The sequence below is a fragment of the Corvus moneduloides genome, chromosome 3 (assembly GCF_009650955.1).
Source record: "Corvus moneduloides isolate bCorMon1 chromosome 3, bCorMon1.pri, whole genome shotgun sequence".
NCBI classification, from domain to species: Eukaryota; Metazoa; Chordata; class Aves; order Passeriformes; family Corvidae; genus Corvus; species Corvus moneduloides.
The window spans coordinates 62,597,695-62,618,575 of NC_045478.1; the positions used below are offsets into that span (position 1 = coordinate 62,597,695).

General features: G+C 40.3%; 2 protein-coding genes across 3 annotated transcripts in view; both read right to left on the bottom strand.

Moving 5' to 3' along the window:
• Positions 1-4,894, bottom strand: part of IPCEF1 (interaction protein for cytohesin exchange factors 1) — an 83,992-nt gene extending 79,098 nt beyond the window's left edge. The window contains exon 1 of the mRNA XM_032101905.1: positions 4,814-4,894. The gene's annotated coding sequence lies outside the window, so the exon portion shown is untranslated. The remainder of the gene's footprint in view (positions 1-4,813) is intronic.
• A 6,480-nt stretch (positions 4,895-11,374) lies between these two features.
• CNKSR3 (CNKSR family member 3) overlaps positions 11,375-20,881 on the bottom strand; it is a 52,518-nt gene continuing 43,011 nt past the window's right edge. For both annotated transcript variants that reach the window (XM_032101898.1, XM_032101899.1), the window contains 6 exons: positions 20,581-20,649; positions 19,691-19,837; positions 17,883-18,007; positions 15,381-15,589; positions 14,821-14,910; positions 11,375-13,474 (listed from right to left, as the gene is read on the bottom strand). In XM_032101898.1, the coding sequence (XP_031957789.1) occupies positions 13,176-13,474; positions 14,821-14,910; positions 15,381-15,589; positions 17,883-18,007; positions 19,691-19,837; positions 20,581-20,649 (939 nt within the window). In that variant the 3' untranslated portion in view covers positions 11,375-13,175. The remainder of the gene's footprint in view (positions 13,475-14,820; positions 14,911-15,380; positions 15,590-17,882; positions 18,008-19,690; positions 19,838-20,580; positions 20,650-20,881) is intronic.

A 20,881-nucleotide genomic window follows, 5' to 3' on the forward strand; every position in this document is an offset into this window, starting at 1 on the left:
CATTCTGATGATGGTTTTTCAGGAGAATAAATAGATATTTATCGGAAAAGGAATAGAAATAAAACTTTTTTGTAAGAAGGTTAAGTGGCGCCTGATAGTCTACAATCTGGCAAGTTAAGTAAACAAGGAGAAGGGGAAACCCTACCTTGTAAACAAGGCAATTACAAATCTAGTTTCTACACTCTGGAATGAAGCCAAGATCTAAGTGTGAAGGATTGAGAGGAAAATCTGTTGTAAATTCCTTCAAGTGAAAGTCCCTATTTAAAAGGCAGAGAACACATTTTAGAAAGGTCACAAAGTCGCAGCAGTTGTTTGGGGTTTTTTTCAAAGCGCAACTCTAAATGAAATTTGACTTCTTTTTAAAAAGGCAGAGATAGACACAGCTGTACTTGTAAGCGTAACACACTAGAAGGAGAATAGCAATGATTAAAAATAGCTTTTGCACTGAGCTTTTGTAGGTACTTTAAATATCTACTGAGTAGGCATTACAACCTCAATGATTGTCAAAATTTATTCTTGCATGTTCTCAGTTTAAAGAAAAAAAAAACAAAAAAGAGAAATACACCTCTCACATAGGCATAAAGTGGGAAGTTACACATAAGGTGTTTCACTAAAGCTTTCACTTGAGCCTGGTTTTCTCCTCATTCTAGGTAAGGGGGCTGCATGGATAGGGAAATATGGCAATAGCAGACTCGTGTTCCTTGACTACAGCTTGTAAGTCTAAGCTCTTTGGAAGGTTTTTAACAAAGGTAAAAGAGTGAATATGAAAGACAGAGCTGACAAGCCATGCCATTCCATCTCCAATAAATATTATGGTTGAGTAGTTTAAACAGAATTCAGTGCATGGGTATATACATACACCCACAGGCATACACACATGTAAATACTTTTATACTTATATAAAGCTCAGGCAAATTCCACTGAAACTAGGAAACCAGACTGGAAAATCCACTTACATTACACCTTTGCATTTTAGTCAAATTAAAAAGACTGTGGGTGTTGTGACTAACTGACAGAGAGTAAATTGAGCTACTACGTGGTGTTTACCATGGGGTAAACTGTTGCCTCTCCTGATTTTTAATTGGAGGTTAACTTTGGCACACTCCACTATAAACGAGTCCTGGCACTAAAAACAAAGAGACAAAGAATCATTTCATGGATGTATTCCCATAGTTCATCAAATAGTCATCACTTACATTGCCCATATATATTGTCAAAGGTGATAAACACACACATATCAATAACAATAGCCTGATATTCTGCTCCATTCCTCATTACAGAGGCACCCTATCCTGATTCCAAGGAAAGCAAAAGGGTAGTGTACAACCATATCCAAGAACACGAAAGGTCTGGCTCTAACTCTCAGAAGCCTTCCTGAGCAAGTACAGCATAACAGCACCTTGATCCTGGTCCCCATTTCTATCCACCTCACACATAATTGCACACACATACAAAAGTGACTCTGAAGTAGATATAGAATAACCCAGCAACACTTCACACACCTCCTACATAACACCAGAAGGCCTCGTGGCATACACCCCAGTCACTTGCTGTCACTCCCCGTCAGGATGCTGGCAGATCACACACACACAAAAAAAATTACTGCAAGAAGAAAGGGTCCTGGCAGAAAAGTGATGGCAAATCCTAGAACAAAGCTACTATAGCACTACAGGATATGTGGGTAATCTCAGATGGACCAGCTGGCAAGGCTGCCACATTCCAGGCAGTACGTATTTGAACATCCCCAGCTTACTTGGAGTTGTACTGAGGCTCAAGCAGACATGAAGTGATACAAATACCGCGTTTATAATTTTATGCACACTTTGAAAAACAGAGGTTATTAGTTTTTTAGCTTATCAGGCTGTTATCCTCTTGCATTGCTACTTTGCTAAGTATTTTATCCCCCTCAAAAAATTAAAACCCAGGGCCCTTAATCACAGGTTGTTCCCACTAATAAATTACCTATTTAATATGTTTACATAGGCTCTTTTCCACAGTACGAATCATGTTGAAATTGCCCTAATTAAAATATCTCCATTTATTTGCATGACTAATCAGTACTTATCAGTAACTTTACATCTTCAAAGCTCTTTAACTGCATATAAACAGATTATCTGAAAACTTGCCCAAAAATGTATCTTGAAATCTGATGCAGAGACTCAGCTATTGCTTCCTAAAATAACTACTGGCTTTATGTGCACTTGGAATCGTAGTGAGGGCAATACTGGCAGGTCTGAAGAAGCACGTGCGTTACTTATGGAAAGAGTTAATAGTCCACAGGAGGCAGCAGACCAGACACTGCTCCTTGATGACGTGGAAAAGCAGATGGCTCACTCCTTTGAGTGGTAGTAAAGACAAGGTCTATCCTACTTCCCACCATGCTTTCTGCTGAAGAGAGCTGTCACACTCATGTGCAAATGAAGTCCCACATCCCTAAAACTGCTTGCGAAAGACTTGCCACCATTCTTCCACTTCCTCCTCTTTGGAGCTTTCTACAGGCTTGAATGTCAAAATATTCAGTACATCTGGTGCTGCTTTCTGCAGACTCTGGCCACACAATTTGCACTGCATGAGAAATTAATTTATTGGTATCATGCCACCTGTGTGTCTCCCCATAAATTCATACCCCTGGGCCACCCATTGGTTGAAAGAAGATGAAGGTGGGTACTTTTTTGCTTCACAGCTTGTTTTAACAAGGAACTTATATACAGAAATAAGCCACTTCCATAAGCACAGAGCTACCCTACCTCACCACATGTTATTTTCCTTTTTAAAAATTAAAAATTACATTAGAAATGGCAGGGATGTGGGGATGTGTCTTTCAACTCTATCAGGAAGCAGTATAAAAGAGCAGATTTTGTAGGTCTATTGTCTTGATTTTAAAAGGCCAAACTATATTTTAGACCTATCAATATGCTTTCCCTTGAAAACTCAGAAGTGTAGCACCATTCCTAATACTTTCCTTCTATTAAGAGGAAAAGCTCCATAGCTCTTCAAAACAAATAGCCGTGTTTTTCCAATGTCCTGCAAATGCCTCAACTGAAGGAATGACAGTGGTAATTTTAATTATGATTTTACTCTCGATAAGTACAAAACTGCAAAATTACTGATTCTGAATGTTACTGCTCCCTGTCCCTCTTTCCTGTGGGGTGCCCCTGAACTGAATCTTCTCATGCGTTCATTTGATTGCTTCAGGGTCCTTTAAACCTCCAAATTTCACTAGGGTTATGGTGAAGTGTACATAGTGGCTTTTATCCAGAAGGGCCTGAAAGCACTTGATGAGCTCTACCAGGATGCAATTACATACAGCCTACTCACATCTCTGCAAATTCATAGGGTTGTAGAGACATCAAGAGATCATTAAGTCTGTCCCTCCCAGCAGGATCAATTATACTTGGGCTATTTCTGACAGAGGCTGCCTAACCCGTTCTTAAAGACATCAAATAATGGAGGTTCCACAGCTCCCTTCAGCATATTAAACCAGTCCTTAACTCTCCTTGACATCAGATTTTTCCACCAAATTCAAGCTCTGTGCTGTAATTTAAGCTTATTGTCTCTTGTCCCATAAATTTCTTACATAAAACTTTAATGTTTGTTCTTATGACACCAATGCAGTCATCTTTTCTTAAGACTATGCAACTTAGTTTGATTTAATATTTTCTCAAAGGCCAATGTTTTCTAAGCAAGGGGGACTGTTGCCCCCTCGCTTAAACTACCTGCTGTGGTAAGGACTTCAGGTTATTGCAGGCACTGCCAGCCCTAAAACGACAGTCAGCAAAAGGAATGGAGGTGCCCCCCTAGCACAGTTAATGAGAGGCTCTCTTGAAGAATCTGCTGAGAAGCAGAGCCCCAGCCTTTTTTTCTGTTCTGTGTTGGTAGAAACACAAGTAATCTGCCATCAGTTCCCAGGCAGTTCATTACTCTCACTGACAGAGTCACACACTTTGGTTTAGACTCAAAAGATTTGAATGCCTGCTGGTTGTGTCCCTCTTCAGATTTGGCAAAAAGAAAAAACCCAAAGAAAAGTCAGACAAACAAGATCTGTGCAAAGCCTCTCTGCATTGCTTTTTCCATTCTGCTGCTCTTTAGACCCTTTCAACTGTACTAGTAAGTACAATAGAGGACAATTAAATCCCCAACCCAGCACACTCAGGAATTTAAAACTACAAGATATGGCTTGCTAAAAAAAAAAAAAAAATCTTACAATCTAAATAGGTAAGACAGACTGTAATACAGAGATAGATAATTTAAAAAGAAAAAAAGAAAAAAGCTTATTCACCAATGTCAATATAAAGAAAATATCCACAGAGAAATAGATACATCCTAAATGTGGAAAACTGAGGGTGTAGCTGCAGGGACTACATATGGGGTTGTCTGCAAAATTACTGTTCCCCCCAACCCTGTCACGTCTCTGTCCCACTCCTCAGCTGGGAGTTCTTCCAGCACTAAACAGCCCTTCACTACCACCGAGCTTCAGTAGGCAAACATGTAAATTCAGTGTTAAGTTTACAACACGGGCAGCACAAGAAAAATTGAGTTACCATTTTTTGCCTGGTGACTGAGGCAACGAATCTCACAGTTCACCTCCTCATTTCAAGAGCAGGAGACACAGGAGCTACCAATCTGAAGGATTCCCAGCCCTAGCACATATCACATGTCTTCCCCCATGAAGAACTGCTTGAAATATAACTTACAATAAACAAATCATGCCTAAAATGTTCATAAAGCCTCATTACTTTAAAATAAAAACACTTTATAACCTAGTTGCAATATATATTGTCTCTTGAATCCTCTGAATATAGTTTTAACTTACCACAAATTTAGAGAGATCTCAGGAAAACCATAAAGTTTGCACACATGAAGCAATAGAGCTCCCCCAACCCCCGGAGACTCCTTTCTCTCTTCCTTTTCCTCCCCCACCCAAGCCCTGAATACAGGAAGAGAGATCACCAGCTGCCTGCTGAAGAAAACAACTACCAAATAGTGTGCATCATTCAGATGGCTTGGATGATTCAGCTTTTCCATGTGAACTTTAAGCGGCACAAATGGTGCTTTGTGCATTTCTGAATCAAACCTGTATTTAATAGTCCAAGTACATAACAATTTCTACTTGAAGAACAACTTTTCATCTTAAATACAGCAGCGCATCTGTTACCTTACAATGGCTCCAGTTCTCAAACCTATCAATAACTACACCTACCTGTGCTTATGTATTGCAGCATATTCAGCCTTTAAAAATATATTTTGTATTGTTCTCAAAAGTTGGACTGAATAGGGCAATGAAAAGAGGATCTAGTGATGAGCTTATCATTTTGAAAGCCACCTGAGGTGATGTGCATTGGTTTTAGAGTGGGAGGGTTGGGAAGGAACAGAAAAGCCAGGTATTGCAAGCAGTCTGCTCTCCCAAAATACAACAGGACAATAATACAGCAGCAGCTTGATCCTAAGTATCCCACAGCTACGTGCAGGTCATTGTCTAGAAACTTGTAGAATTATATTGTAGGCTGACATTTAAAAAACCCACACAAATGCAAAACACATACACATTTACTTTGTGTATTTTTTGTTTAGCACTGCTCAGATAAAGAATTAATGCCTGGTTTTACTTCTCTAGTTTCTTTGGCCTTTATCATATTGTTCAAATGTTCATTTGAATCCTCTTCATCAACAAGATCCTATTTTCATTTCATCCCCTACAATCATAAATCAGAACAGCTCTAATCAACCACTCAGATTTGACACCAAAGTAGAAGGAACAATCAGACCTATTGGCTGCATTGGACAGAACCTCTTGCCAGACAAGCCCTGTTTACTTAGCAGAATTTCTTCTTTGTCCTCAAGTACAAATCAGCACAAGAATGTTGAACACAACACTGCCTTCTGCAGGCACACAAGTGTGACAATGCTGAAACTGCCTGAGGTGCTCAGCAAGGGCACCTTGAGCAAAGGGAGAAGGTGGCAAGAAACTGAATAGACTGGTCATCACTGGAAATCACTCAATACCTAGAGAAAAACAACAGAAATGTTGCTTGGCCTGTGCTTTGAACAACAGAAGTGAGCCTTTGGGGTCACCTAGAGTGCTGCCTTCCACTGAGGCAGAACCTGGAATTTTGTCTTAGGGGTGCAAACTAGGCAAGAGTACTGGAAAGCAACCAGAGAACCATGTTTTGACAGCTTTTTCCACTAATGGCTTTTGGATGTTTTTTGGGATTTTATAACTGATTTCCACTTCATTTTAAAATGTAGGCATGTTACGCATATCCAACCCAAAAAGCTTGTATCAAACTAGTCACAGGGATGCAATTCTCACCTTACAGCTCCTGCCCTGAGACAACACTGCCAGAATCACCCTCACTAGCCAAGATGTCTCTCTTCACAGCCAGCTACATGAGCAGCAAACACTGTGTGAGACCAGAGGGTGCTTGAAATCTTCTGCATTTTGAAAACACACCAAATACTTCATTGCAAACTAGATGAAAAATCTGCATTTGCAAGAGTGACCTGTGGGAGAAGTCATGCGCTTTGGTTACCATGGCTGGTTCCAGTTTTCTGAACTTCAAATTTCTAGTGATGTTTGTTTTCACTCCCTGACATTTCTTGATAGCAAGAAGGACAGCAGGAGTACTTCTCATCACAGCTTTTCATCACACCTCCCCACCTTTGGTCAACCACTGGAAAAATGAGTCACGATGCCAAAACCAGAGCCTGTTCCACATCCTTCTAAAAAGCCTTATTTCCCACGCAGACCACATCCATTCCAAGCACAACAGCCAGCCACAGTCAGTAGCAGGTCAAATGCATTTCTTGTGGCATAAGCACCCCGGGGTGCTGCCTCACTGCCTCTCCCAGACAGCCCCAGATCACTTGTTCACTTTGCCTTAATAAAGGCGTCTCTGTGCAGCACTAGGTGAAACATGCCTGTGCCATACCAGGAGCTCATATGCTGCCAAAACTTTTTGGTTTTTAAATAGTGACTCCCTCATATTACCTCTGCACTAACACTGTGTGACACATCATCCCTCCACAATGTTCCCACACTTCTACAGGAAAACAAACTTTGCAAATCGCGTATCTTGTCCCACTAGCCTTTTATTCAGAGGCCTGTCACTCATCTCCTGAGCATGAGGGAGGGAAGAGAGGGGCTGCTGCTTTAGCTGCTGGGTTCCCCTTTACCTTCTTGTCTCTCCACCCCACGTAGCCACTGCACAGACAGCAGGAGAGAGCAGGCAGGAGGCCGCAGCAGTAGGTCCACACCCATCTCTCCAATGCAGCCTATGAATCCAGCATTACAAAACTCTGAAAGAGGAGAAAAAACAGACCTTTCTTCCTATCCAGTGATAAGAAGCTGATGTGTTTGGACCTAAAGGACCAAGGGCTGCTTGGGGTGGTCTAAGTAATTTCAAAGCAAGAGTCTTATCCAACAGCTTACTAAGCAGAGAGGAATTCTTGCACAAATCAAGAACTTGGAAATATTGTCTTGTGGGCAGCGCTATTTTTGCTGGAAGGCTCTGACCAAAACTATCTCAGACATCAAAACAAACTGATTATGCTATAAATATTAAAGGCTTTATAGCTGTTTGTTTGTGAAATAAATTCTTGGAAAGTCCCTTGGCCTTAATACATGGAGGAAAAGGTCAGAGAGGAAGAAGGGCATAGGAAAAGGGAAATAATTAATTGTGGACATAATTTATTTTGCTTTCATCCTACTCACTTATAGGAACTTATACCAACTTCCCCCCAGAAACAAATGGTCAAGAACTATGCCGGACAACATTCAGACTTCTCTGTGTTCAATGGGACATTCAGTGGCTTGGGAAAGAGTTTCAGCTAAAGCTGTGTTACACCTAAGAAAGCCTTTGGTCATGTTCTGTGGAGGCACACTTAAACACCACAGTTGCTCTGCAAGAATCTACAATACCTGAACCACAGCCCTCACTTTCTGCTATCAAGTAATAAAATCAAACAAATCACCCAAGAGGCAGGCACTAAAGTTTGGCTGATCTTTTACCTGGATGTAAATCCCTAGTTTCATTATTATTGCATATCATTCATGACGTACTTATTCACAAGGTAGAAAAAGTGGTTTTTCTTGTGTTTTGGTTATGGAGTTTTGTTTGGTTGAGGTTCTTTTACAGTTTACAGATTTAAATTTTATGGCTCATTTGTGTCTACTTGGCATTATGAACATTTTCACTGGAAATCTGGGACATTTGTACTGAAAACAGCTAATGGGGAATGAAAGAGAAAAACACATTAATAAGTAGCACTGAAAAACATGCAATTAGTGAGGGGGGAAAAAAAAGCATTAAATACACAGTCAAAACATTAAATATCAGTTTAGACTTGTATATTTTATACCTCACAGTAAATATTGCCTAAACTAAAAACCTCTAAGCAAAGGTCACGTGGGTCTGAGGCTCCTCACCTGCAAAGGCACTCCCAAGCACATCTAAACACATGGTGGCTGAGCACCATTGGCAAGCACAGCCCAGTGCTCCATCAGGATCTTGGCAGGTTTGCTCCACAGGTACATTTCAACAGCTCCTACTCTGGCTCGTTTGGACAGAAGGAGGGCTACACTTACCAAGGAGGGTGTGGGGGGTCAGAACCAACCAACCAACCAACCAAAAAAGTCCAAGCAACTACCCCACTCAGCTGAAGATGGCACAGTAAGCTGGACTGGTTGTCCTGATTCCTTGGCTGCTGTCTAGTTGTCACCATGCATAGAGAGCATTCACCCTCACCAGAGCCCAGAGAACAAACAGCAACCACAAATCATAAACTGACCCCAAGAATTCTCCCAATAACTTGGCGCTCTCTGGCACTTATTTTATGCTTAATTCCTCTGTCTCCATATACTGTTAATCAATCACATAATTGTCTAAGAAAATATATCTTTCCCCTCTCCCAAAAAAAATATATTGGGTTAACTCCATAACCACTTAAGGGAGAAAGTCAGTGGCTTACATCATCCTGAATAACTGAGGTAACCACACAGGGAGGTTTAAAAAGAAATGTTTACATCCATTCTATGTCATGCTAAAACAAACATTTCTCCCACTGGCAGGAACTGGAGGACACCCAAAGGTCTGGGGTTTTTTCCTCCACCGAGTATGTAATCCTCATTTTTCCTCGCACTGGCAAAGTATGTGCAACAGAAAACTCCTGCCTGTTTCATATTTAGTATGTATAAAAAAGAAATCCCAACTCTAAGTGATATTGGACCAGTAAGATTTTTTTTAAATTTTACTTTCCACTTTTGGACAAAGTCCGGAATAACCCAAACTAAGCTTTTGGCCCACTGCATGAGGCCCTGTGCAAATGACACCATCTGACCAGTAGTTGCTAACTATCACAAAAAAAAGACAAAACTGATGGTTATGGACTTGCATTGTGCAGGTAACAGGATAAAGAGAGGTTACTATTTTAAACTGACGCAGCAGCAGCACAGGCAGAAGAATTTGGTGAAATTACATACTGACAGCAGCTCTTGACTGCTTTTGTCATACATCTTACAGCTCAAGTGTGGTGTGTGGAACTATATATAACTACTTTGAAAGACTGCCCTTCTTTCATATTCCAGCATCATACAAATGTAGCAGTGGAAACAAATGTGCATGCTGCAGTTGTGTGGGGTGTTTTCTTTGCAGTTACTGCCACACAGCTGAAGCAGCATCCAACACAACACAGACCCATGCATTTAGCTTAGCCTGGCCCCTCTTTTTTCATTCTCCAAACTGAGTTTTTTTGGAGTGCTCTTTCTACATTTTAAGTGAATCACAAAATATGCTAAGTTAAGTCAGTGGCTTCCTCAAGAGCTCTTATCCACTATAAAAACCTTGCAGCCTGCAGGGAGACAAAAGCATTCCTATGTGATGGCCACAAAGAGCACATGCTCCATAACCACAGCATGTGCAAAGTAAAGCTCAGGCTACAGAGAAAAGAGAAGCCACAGTTGTACAGCAGGACAAAGGTTTCTCCAAAGGACACAAGACTTCTTTCCAATTGTCCACAAGCATTTCTATCTCACACTTTGAAATGGTGCACTAGGATGTACAGTGGACATTGGGGGAACAATACTTAAGTGCAGAAAACACAAGCAGAAGCCAACTTTCACACTCCTCCGAGATACCAATCCTGCTGGCAAAGGCATTTGTGAGAATGCATGCACATAAAAGCCTTGCTGCCCAGATCATGTGCAAGATATTCCAAAAATTGAACGATGAATGCAGGAAAGCTCCTAGGGAAGTAAATCCTGCAAAAAAAAAAAAAAAAAAAAAAACAAAAACATTTGAGCTGAATTCATCAAGATCTAAGTTAAAGCCTGATGAGGGGTTTAACTTGATCTATTCAGGATGTGATTGCAGGTACAGAGCACTTTGTGAAGACTACATGCTGGCAGTATAATAAAACAGGATGTAAGATTTGGACAAAATAAACATTTATGCAAGAAGAAAATTCTTTATCCCCTCCAACTATAAAACCAGTCTTCACCATCTGTTTTTCCTGGTTTGGCTAAGTCTTGGACTTTTATTTTCTCCCCTTTCTGTTCAATAAGCACCAAGAGTATGGAGCATGTCGTTTTTAAAACAAGCCCTGCTTATGAGGAAGAAAAGTTTATCAGCCCATTGATTAGCACAAAATTAGTATAATACTCTCCATACTGTCTCCACCACTGTTGGTCATCCAGAATTCAGACACTGATTAATTTAATTGTCCATAATACTAGAGGAAACACATTGCTTGGAGAATTGCCCTGCACTCTGTCTCTACAAGCCATTAGTATTCATTTTTATGTCTTATTTCCTCTCACACATTACCATCCAAAATAGAATTTTCTTGCAATGGTTATGTAAGGGAAAATTAAAGGCATTGGCTTTCACATATTCTGCAGTCTATAACAGAAGCCTGCTCAATATTTCAAAAGTACACATTCCTTACTATACATATATGCATGAGTACTAAATATTCTTTTCCAATTTTGTGGGGTTTATGATCTTTTCCACTTAACTGTGTTGTTTTGCCCCCGTGACAGAGTATTCAGAGTATTGTGGAGTACTGTACCATGGCAGGATATCTGGAAATGTATGTTGTACTCATTAGGGAAGTCAGCCTAGATATAGTTTTTGATAGGACAGATACATGTACCTTCAACATCAAGAGATGAGCCAAGTTTTAGCATAATAGCAGAATTTTTCTCAGTTTAAGCCAGAAAGATAGCAGCTGTGATTTATTCCTAGATCTGTGGGACCTTTTTGTTTACCCCTAAACTGTAGAGCATCCTCTGTATTCATTATACGGAATAAGAAGTTAAGCATGATGGCCCCCACTTATTTTTAAAGTACAGAAAACACAACATTGAAGATGAACAAAATTTCCATTTTAAAAGTCTTGTTTAAACAACATCTTTAGAACAGCTCAGCCTTTTGGAGGCTGGACTATACTACACCACAAAGCCTACAACATAGCAGTTTCAGCCCTTTTTCTGGAGGCAGGACCAAACAGTTGTAGGGTTCAACTGCACAGCAGCAGTTCTGGTCATGTCTCTAGTATAGATAGCCATCTTGGGGAATGGAGGAGAGTGGCACAAGACAGACACTTTATAACCTGCTTTGATCAGAAAGGTCCAAACCAGCCCTCCCAGTCATCAGTGAGTCACAATCAAATTAATTGAGAAGTGAATCAAACACCCTGTCTCTCTCTGCAGGGCTGTAGCACAGCTTCATAAGCTCATTGCAGCAGAATGGTCACATCTTCACAAACGGGATTACAGTGTGTTTTTAACACTCCTGTTATCACATGTGATTCCTGCCCCAGTCCTAAGTGTAAACTAGCATTTAACTTCCCTCTTTCCCCACCAATTATTAAATATAAATCCTTCTTTTCAGCAAGACCAAAGGAGTAAAGGCTGTTGGCAATGTATCATCTACAAAAATAGTTAGTCTTATAATTATAAGGTAATACAAAATCTTATTTACTTTTCATTTGACTAAGCTGTGCCCAACACTTCAATACAGGAAGATACAAACTCTATCTATTTAAATGTAAAAATATATACAACTATATTTAACATTTAAATATCTTTAAACACAACTGTTTGAATACTAACAATCTTATATACATTCCTTCTTAAACAATATCTCGTTAATATCCTCCTCTTTTGTTAAACAAGTTTTATTTTCCTCCCAAAATACCCAATGCTACTTTAAAATTCTGGAGGGGTAAAAATTAGAGCTATATAGAAAATAGCAAGATGTCTTACAATTGTAGTGTATGATAGCACATATTTTTCATAAAAAGAACACATCATTCAAAAACTGAACCACTGTAAAAGTTCTCATAAGTCCAACAGGACTGTCTTTAAAAGGTTACTTTGGTTAACAGCAAGTCATTCTTAAACAATTAAGGAAAAAATATATATTCTTTTACCACCTCTACAGATGCATTTCCTTGGCATGTTGTAGCAATCTGTATACCTTTACAGATGAGCACTGCACTGGTTCAGTGCTCCTTATTTGTACTGTGATTTCAATAAAATAGATTATATATAAGGTTGGATTGATTTATAATTAAATTAGTCCAACTTCCTAAAATCTCTGAATAAGAGAACTCTCTTCCTAAGACTTCATAGGAACTCTGGAGATCAGAGAAAGAATGGTAACACTACTACTTCTTCCTCATAAGGTTGATCTCATGCAGTACTCGAAACAGCATCACAAAGTTGCACAAAACTGCTGTTTCCCTGCTTATTTTCCCAGTCAGGAGAGTGACAACTTCTGTGAGCTCTGCATACTCTGACACCCAGCCAGTCACACCAGCCTCTGAGCATTCAGGCAACTAAAGTGCCACTGGACTTCACAGTAATGCAGTGCCTTCCTCTGAGTCATTATGCATATTCCAGGTCACGTGTGGCCTCCACCTCACTGAAATTTTACTCATTTCCATGGGAATAAATGCCTTCAGTTTTTGGCCAGGAAGAGGAACTTGATCTTTATCTTTCTTCCCTCCTCACACTACGAAACCCTCTGATCCATCAAAAATGACAAACAAAAAGGCAAAAGTGTAAGATTCTCCAGGAAAAGGAAACGGCATTAGTCACTGTGTGTCAGTTAAGCTGCAAAGCAGAGAAGTCTGACCAACGAGCAAAGGCACTTGGTAACAGCACTGGGGACAAGTCACTGAGTCAACAATTTCAGTCTTGTCATCCAATTGACCAGCAGCGAGGGCTCTGCCGAGGAGGATTTTGTGGACGATGTAACCAATGATTTTTTAGCACTTTCCTCTTGAAAGGGAATTGTTGCACTGTTGTGGAGGTCTGTATTCATAAAACACCTGCTGCCTCGAATATAATCTGTTCCCCTCACCAACTGCTTGTCAGACACTGGCCTGGAGAGGGGGTGCTGCTTGGAGGGGCTTTCCTCAATGATCGGGGGTATCCTTTCATTGCTGAAGTACCTGCAGAGGACATCTTCATCTGTACAAACAGGAGGAGGAAAACCAATTATTGCTGACTTCAAAACCCCCCATTAACATTTTCTATTTCTATAGAAGTATTCTGGTTACACTTCAAATACCTAGATCTGGGGTTTTGTTCATAAAACACCTGAACATACGCAGCTGTCAATAGATTAATGGCTTTTTACATCTTTAATGGTTTTTAAGTAACATAAGTAACAAAATAAATCCATACACAGGGAAGATACCGTTTGACTGTTATATTCTGGATTCACACACACCAAAAATGCTGGTACAGACTACCTTCATGCAAATCATTATCATGGGTGAGATGTAATAAACCTTCTTCTAATGTGTTATTCAAAATCCTGAAGAGACCAGAGTTGAATCCATGTACTTCTCAATGTAACTCATGAGTAACTTAAAAGCTACAAATATTACTCTGGACAAGAGAAATTAATTTTGCAGGTGAAGATGTAAGACCTTCCCTCCCTTGTTTTGACCAGTGATCTGTGATGCTTTCAGTTTTTTTACTCTTCCCTAGGTACCTGACCAAGGCAGCTGCTGCTAAAGACATCCTACTGGACTAGGCAGGCCTTTGGCTCTGATCCAATACAGCTTAAATACAAGCCTGCAGCACTTAGGTACATTTCAAGTATTAAAAAAGACAACACAAACCCAAAAGCCAAACCAAACAAAAAACCATACACACAAAAACCAGCCCTGCCACCTGGTGATTGCTCTGTTAGACTCATTACTTAGCTCACTTCTAACATCCCAGGTTGATGCTTCTTGTTATCAACTTCTGGCTTTGCATGAAAATAATAGAATCCAGCTTTGATTTTACCTAGAATTAGACATTAGCTTTCATAACTGATTCCAAGAATAAACTAGTCATCCTTATTTCCCACTCTAACATGACTGAAATAGTCTTTCAGATGCAAAAGAGGGTGGAAAGAGGACAGTGTGGGAGGTAAAAAAAGCCATCCAACTGAATACCCAATGTTATGAGCTTCTGTCTCTCTCGCATTCAGTGATGTCTGCAGAATATGTTGCTTTCTAACAGCAGTAGCGGTAAAAAGCAGCTCCTAAAAGGCCCTATATTTTACCTTTTGAGAACAAAATTCAAAATGCTTGCTTCTACAACAGCCTCCACAGTAAGCTAAACAAAAAGACTTAGCAAAAAAGTAGTTTCACAATCCATATTAAATGCAGAAGAAAGGATAAGGCTGTGTGCAAGAGCAAAATAGTAAACTCGTGTAAAGTCACAAGTACAGATCTGCCCTAGTCATTCTTGCTAACATCACCCCAAGGAAATCTTGGAGAGGAAGAGAATAGGATGAGGAATGAAACCTAAAACCTTGCCTTTTCTCCCTGATCCTCGTGGCCTAGAGAAGGGTTCTGCAGCTCCTATCCAGCTTCCATCAGCAGGCATTGACAAAGGACGAGGTTTTCCTAGAGACAACATTGGAGGTTATGAGGAATGATATAAAGTTTAGGAAAACAGTTTTTAAACTTTTACTTTTCCCAGTTAAACAAAGGGAGAGATAGGCAATAAGGAGTTCAAATTGCAGAAAAAAAGAATATTTGAAGATACTTTCACTGGTGACATATAAGAAATCAATGTGCTGAGATTGAACAGCCACCCTCTTGCTCATTTAGAGCAGGAGTGGACATAACGTTAATAACCAAAACACACATGGAAATGGCTTTCTATAGCAGCAGAGCCCAGCTGAATGACATTCATTAAAGAACAACATTTAAGAAAAACTATTTCAGATGTAGAATTTCATTCATATTCACAATTTGCACAGAATTCCCTTAAGAGTCATTAATAGTCTGACATGCAGTTTTCTAAGACAAGTCATTTCAGACTGACCAAAGCCCTTATCACAACAGTGATACCGAGAGAGAAATGAACTCACCATAGGACTGTGTTTTTTCTCTCATCTTGGCTGGTAGGACATTTACTTCCACGGGATAACCAGGCAACTGATCTGAATCAGCAATAGTAAACCTTCGTCTTCGGCTCTCCTGATCCAGAAAAGAATTGGGAGACTCGGCGCCCTTGGACCCAGGCAGTGGCTGACTGCGTTTGTTGCCTCCTCCATACACAAAACTCCCCTTTTCATCTCTGAAAAGACATAGCACTTCAGTTAGTGGCTTATAAGAGTTTAATGCTAAAGACATGAGTAGATTTGAAAGATACTTGTAGCACCCAGACATGCTCGTGACAACTGGCAGCGTGCTGCAAACAAGCTGGAAAAAAACCCCAAACAAGTCAGGTGATAGAAGACTTCATTATAGTTAGCAAGGAGAAAAGAAAACTACCCCCCTCATGCTAATTCACTCTTAACAAGCCAGTAATTTAACAAAGAGAGAAATCTAGAGGCTCCACTCCTGCAAAAGATTTTGCTAAATGAGACCTGTCTGGCTGTCTGCTCAGGAGTGATACATAAATTTATCCATCTCTGTGCTATTTTAACACCTATCACTTCCATCTGAGGGACTCTCCATTCTAGGAGTCCACCTTCTCTCTCCCTCCTTAGGAGTTTCAGTCACAGATTCATAGTGTGTATATATATATGATTTTGATTAAATTCTGCAAGGACTTTTGGAAGAGAAGCTACCCTTCAAGTTAAGATTTGCCAGGAGGCTTTTTTCCCTTCTCTGTACATGTAGCTTGAAGCAACCATTGGCCAAGTCAGGCATAAAAACACATAGCTGACTGTCTAAGCACACATATAGCCCAGTATTCATAGCAGTCCCTGGCTGGCACATCCCACTTGTCCCGCTCTCCAGCAAGAACAATGCTACAGCTCAGTGAATAAGAAGGAGCTATTTATGGAGATGCAGAGACCAAAAATTGCACTCAAGTGTTACACCACAAAGGTATGTACGTGGAGAGCTCTCCTACACCACCACCATGTGGAGACTGTGCCATGGGCAGGGAAACCAAACACTGCTCTCTGCCTCCCAGTGTGGACCAAAGGAGATCCATGCCAGGAAAGGAAGAGAACAGGATGAGGGGAAAAAAAAAAAACAACCATCACACGAATGCACCACAGTTTCAAGAGAAAAGCAAAACATGCAGAGGTCAAAATAAATGGCCAAACAGAAGGCAAGCAAACTGTCCTTTCTCCTCTTCCTGCCTGCCACAGCTTCTCACATTTGCTTTCTTTAAAAGTCCAAGTCAAGATGCCTTTCCCTTTCCACACATCATCCAGGACAAGTTTTACAGCTCATATTGTGATTTCCTTCCTTTTCAACAGGGATTCAGGTCTAAAGACATCTGAAGCTCAATATAATTTTGTGTCTTGTTAGGAAAAATAAACAAATTGAGCACATGGACATAATTCACCAATGTGCTTTAAATTTATTGATTTGAAGATAAGACTAAGGCATTCATCTGCTAAATCTATATGCTTGTTATTATGCCAAAAGATTTGGGGCTTTTTAATAAGAACTGAGCATGTGTAACCATAAAAGCAGGGAGAGAGCACGTCAAGGTGGGTCCAGCTTCATAAAAGTGACCCTACCTTGGAAAGCCCCCTCCCTTCCCAGTCCTGCCCCAAAGATTGCAGTAATACAACCTCTGTCTCTGTATAAGCCCTTACATGACAGGAGGCAAGTGCTTTCCCACAGGGCCTGCAGCAAAAGGCCAGAGTTCCCCTGCTGGCCTATCTACACATAACCTAAATGGTCAGGGAAGGCCAGAAACATGCCTGCCTTTCATGTCTTGCCTGAAAACTCTTTTTTCCATCACATTCCCAGATCATCTGGCAGGGTTCTGGCATGAGTCAACATGGACTTGAGAACAAACAACAGTCAGCCTTACTATACACATCCCTCCCCCTCCTGCTGTGTACACAGGTCTCCATTTTCATAGCTAACACTGCAGGATAAAAAAATAAAAGTTGATGTATTGACTCTCCCTTCCCTTCAGTGGGAACATATTTGTTTTAAACAAGTTCCAAGTTTAAAAATTTAACAAGATAGGCATTATTTAACATGACATTCTTTTCTATCCTAACTCCCAAAACAGTTACTCAACTAGCTAAAAAAAGAAAAAATCCAACAGTGAAAAATGTTAGGGACAAAAATTACTTCTTGCTGTGTGCAGTTGGATTTAAACAGTGTCATAAACATAACTCCACAAGAAAACCAGAGATGACATCAGTTCATGTTCTGGGAACAAATCTGATCTATGTGGCACACAATAATCTTCTAGTAATAAAATCTGTTACTATCCTGGTAGTACACGCACTTGGGCATAAGTTTAAGCAATCCAACTCCTTTAGGCAGCTAGAAGTCTGAGATTTGCAGCTTCCTCAAGCTGATCTGCACAGAGCTCTAACAGCAAGCCAGCTCAGAAACAAGTGCAATGAAGGAGGTTTTTGTTCAGTAGTGCACTTTTGTTTGCATACCGAGGTGAATATGGAACAGCTGGTGGAGGGGGTATGTACAGATCCAAAATGGCCGGCTTCTCTTTCTTCAGTGAGGTATCCACGGTGCTTTCTGGGGACTGAGTTGAAGCTGGTGGAGGACTGGTCTGAAAAGTTAGACAGGAATCAAACATCTGAGCATTCATTTAACATTCACAAAAAGCTAATGTGATAATCAATAGTACTGTTTTCATCCCCTAGTGAATTACTATCTCTGTGGTGTATAAACACTCTAAAAACTCTTAGAATCTACATTTTCCTCCACCCCCAGTTTTGGCTAGCTTTACAGGCCCTCCTACAGAAGTCCTGTCATGGGTAATGCACTGCTCAAGAATATTTTGCTCTTTCCAGTTCTTTTTTTCCTGTAAATTACACAGACAAAAAAAGTAACTGAGACAAACCCACCTCTTCTATTTTTAGATGCATTAAAAGAATGCTATTTGTTAAATACAGATATGATTTGCAAGCCTTGTGAAGCTGTCATAGGCCACCTTTATTCCATACCATTCAATGCCTGGGGCATAGACAGGAATATAGTAAAGCTCACCATAAATTGGATGGATCATGGATCAATGGCTATAACTAGGGCCAGGGAAGCAAATTAAAAATAGATTTGGCATTGCTCATGTTTGCAGTTCTTTTCTATATATTCTCAGCATCTTTCCAGGCTCCTGTCTGCCTCTAGGAGAGAAAAGGTTTCAAAGACACTTTCACCTTTGTCAGGCAAGAGAACTGCCCTCTCCTCTTTTTGTCAAGGACCTGTCCACTTAGTTAATTGCACTCCTGCACAAGCTTCTGCCTTCTACTGGTCAGTATGGTGAAACCCAGAACTGTAAAACAGCTTCTCCAATCACACCTTCCCCCAAGGAAACTCTGCTGGGTATAGCCTATAAGCCAGCCCACCCCAGCTTTTCACCCTGGTGATACGTCAGGCATGATGCCACAAAAACAGGACATAGGTGTTGCTGAAAGTAAGGATGAACAAGTAGTCAGGTAGTATACATCTTCTACCCAGTTTGAGAGAAATCTGCCTTCATGGAGACTTGTGATAGCCAACAGCATTTCAGAGATTTAAATTATCCCCATGGCTGTAGGGAGACCTATATCTCCCTACATAGGGAGGAGGAGGGGAAACTCTCCCTGGTTTTATTAATTTCAGGTAATTAGTTTAAATTCAGTTAGGTTGTTTCCTCCTGTGAACATTAAGCCCTAAGGCTTTCTAATAAAACAAGCCATTTCTCAACATGGTTATTTAAGAATTATTAACATCACTTTCTCTGTCTGCTCAGTACCCAATCTGTGACTTGTCCAACAATCAAATCTTATTTAAACAAGTAGTTCAAATAATTTCTTGAAAAAACCACTCTTTTCCACTCTTCACCAGACTAAAAAGAGGACAAATATATGGAATAATCTGTTATTTCAGACATATTACTGTGATAGAGAAAGCATTTATTTATTGCTCCATGCTGATTAATTCCATACATATCAGCAGTTTTGCCTCATTTAAGTTCTTCTAGTGGCACACAGACTGATTAAAATGTTCAGCACACCTAGTCCCTTTGTGTACCAAGAGGGCATTATCTGGTTGCAAGGGGAAGAAAAAAAGAAAAAGAGAAGAACATTTTCCCTTTTATCTAGGAGCTATAGGAGGACAGCCATTTCACCTAACCTGCCTTGACCTATACTCAAACATGAGTACTTCGGAGCATTTATGGGATTTCTCTTTTTTCAAGCTGCAACCAAGACATTCCCATCCTGAGATCAGAGCGGAGCTGGCAGGGTCTCACCTGCACCAAAGGCGGTTTCCAGCGCAGGTTCTTCAGTGGAGCAGGAGTGAAATGAAAAGAGCCAGTAGGGCGTTTCTTAAGCAGCAGCCTAACTCCAGCAGGATTCTCTCGCAACTTTGCCACCAGATTTTTTAGTTGCCATCCAACCTGGAAGAGAATAAAGACATCTTTTATTTAGCATTTCTTTTCTGAAAGCAAACAAACAAGAAAAACCCAAATCCCCCAAGTCAAACTGTTTGTTTTAACATGAACCTAGAAGAGATAAGAGATCCAAAAAAGCCATTTTAAGAATTGATGAAAAAATTGGAAAACTCATTTTTTGCAAGGTTTTTAATTTTGTTCCCAAAAAAGTTCTCTACTTAAGCTGCAAACTAAATACTGAGCTATCAAGCAGTGCTCTTTATACCTCAGTTCCAGTCCTAGAAGGATGCATGGATATGCTTAAACTGACTAACACAGGGATTCACAGTGAAGTACTTTTGTCATGCTTCTTTCTCACATTGGAAGGCATTGTTTACTTGGCTAAGCAAAAATGTAATCATTACATCCAGGTACCCAGATGCAAATGATTGGACAATTGTTTGCAAACGACTGGGGGGCTTTTTAAAGCTCTTTATCTGCATTTCAGTGGATTGTAACAAGGCCTTTTAAAACAGGTCTTAAATGCAACATGAACTATTTTAATATGACACATAAAGCATTTAAACATGAAATGCAGTATATTTAGTCAAAATACTACAAAGAATAAAATTTGTCTTGAAAACAAAATGCTAAAAAGCCTCAGCCATTTCACCAAGCAAACACCAGAACTGCTGCTTGACCCCATCCATTCAGCACCTGTGGTGCAGAGCAAGCATAGGGGAAGGTCTGTAGTGCTGCAAGTTACTCACCACAGTTTGCCGGTTAACCTGGATCACTTCATCACCAGCATGAATCTTCTGAGAGCGATCAGCAGGGGACTACAAAGAGGAAAACAAGAGTCATGTGCTGCAGCAGGTCTCCCTCCCTGCCATAACAACCCCCACCAAGCTAAGTCAGAAGTTGCAGCAGCAATGCTCTTCACTATAGATAATTTTCACATCTGCTGACAACTTGAGAAATGTAAATTAATTAATTGAATTATTTATTTTATACTTGGGGAACTAAAGGGGAAGGGAGAAGGCGCAGCCTCCATCTGTTACAGGCCAAATT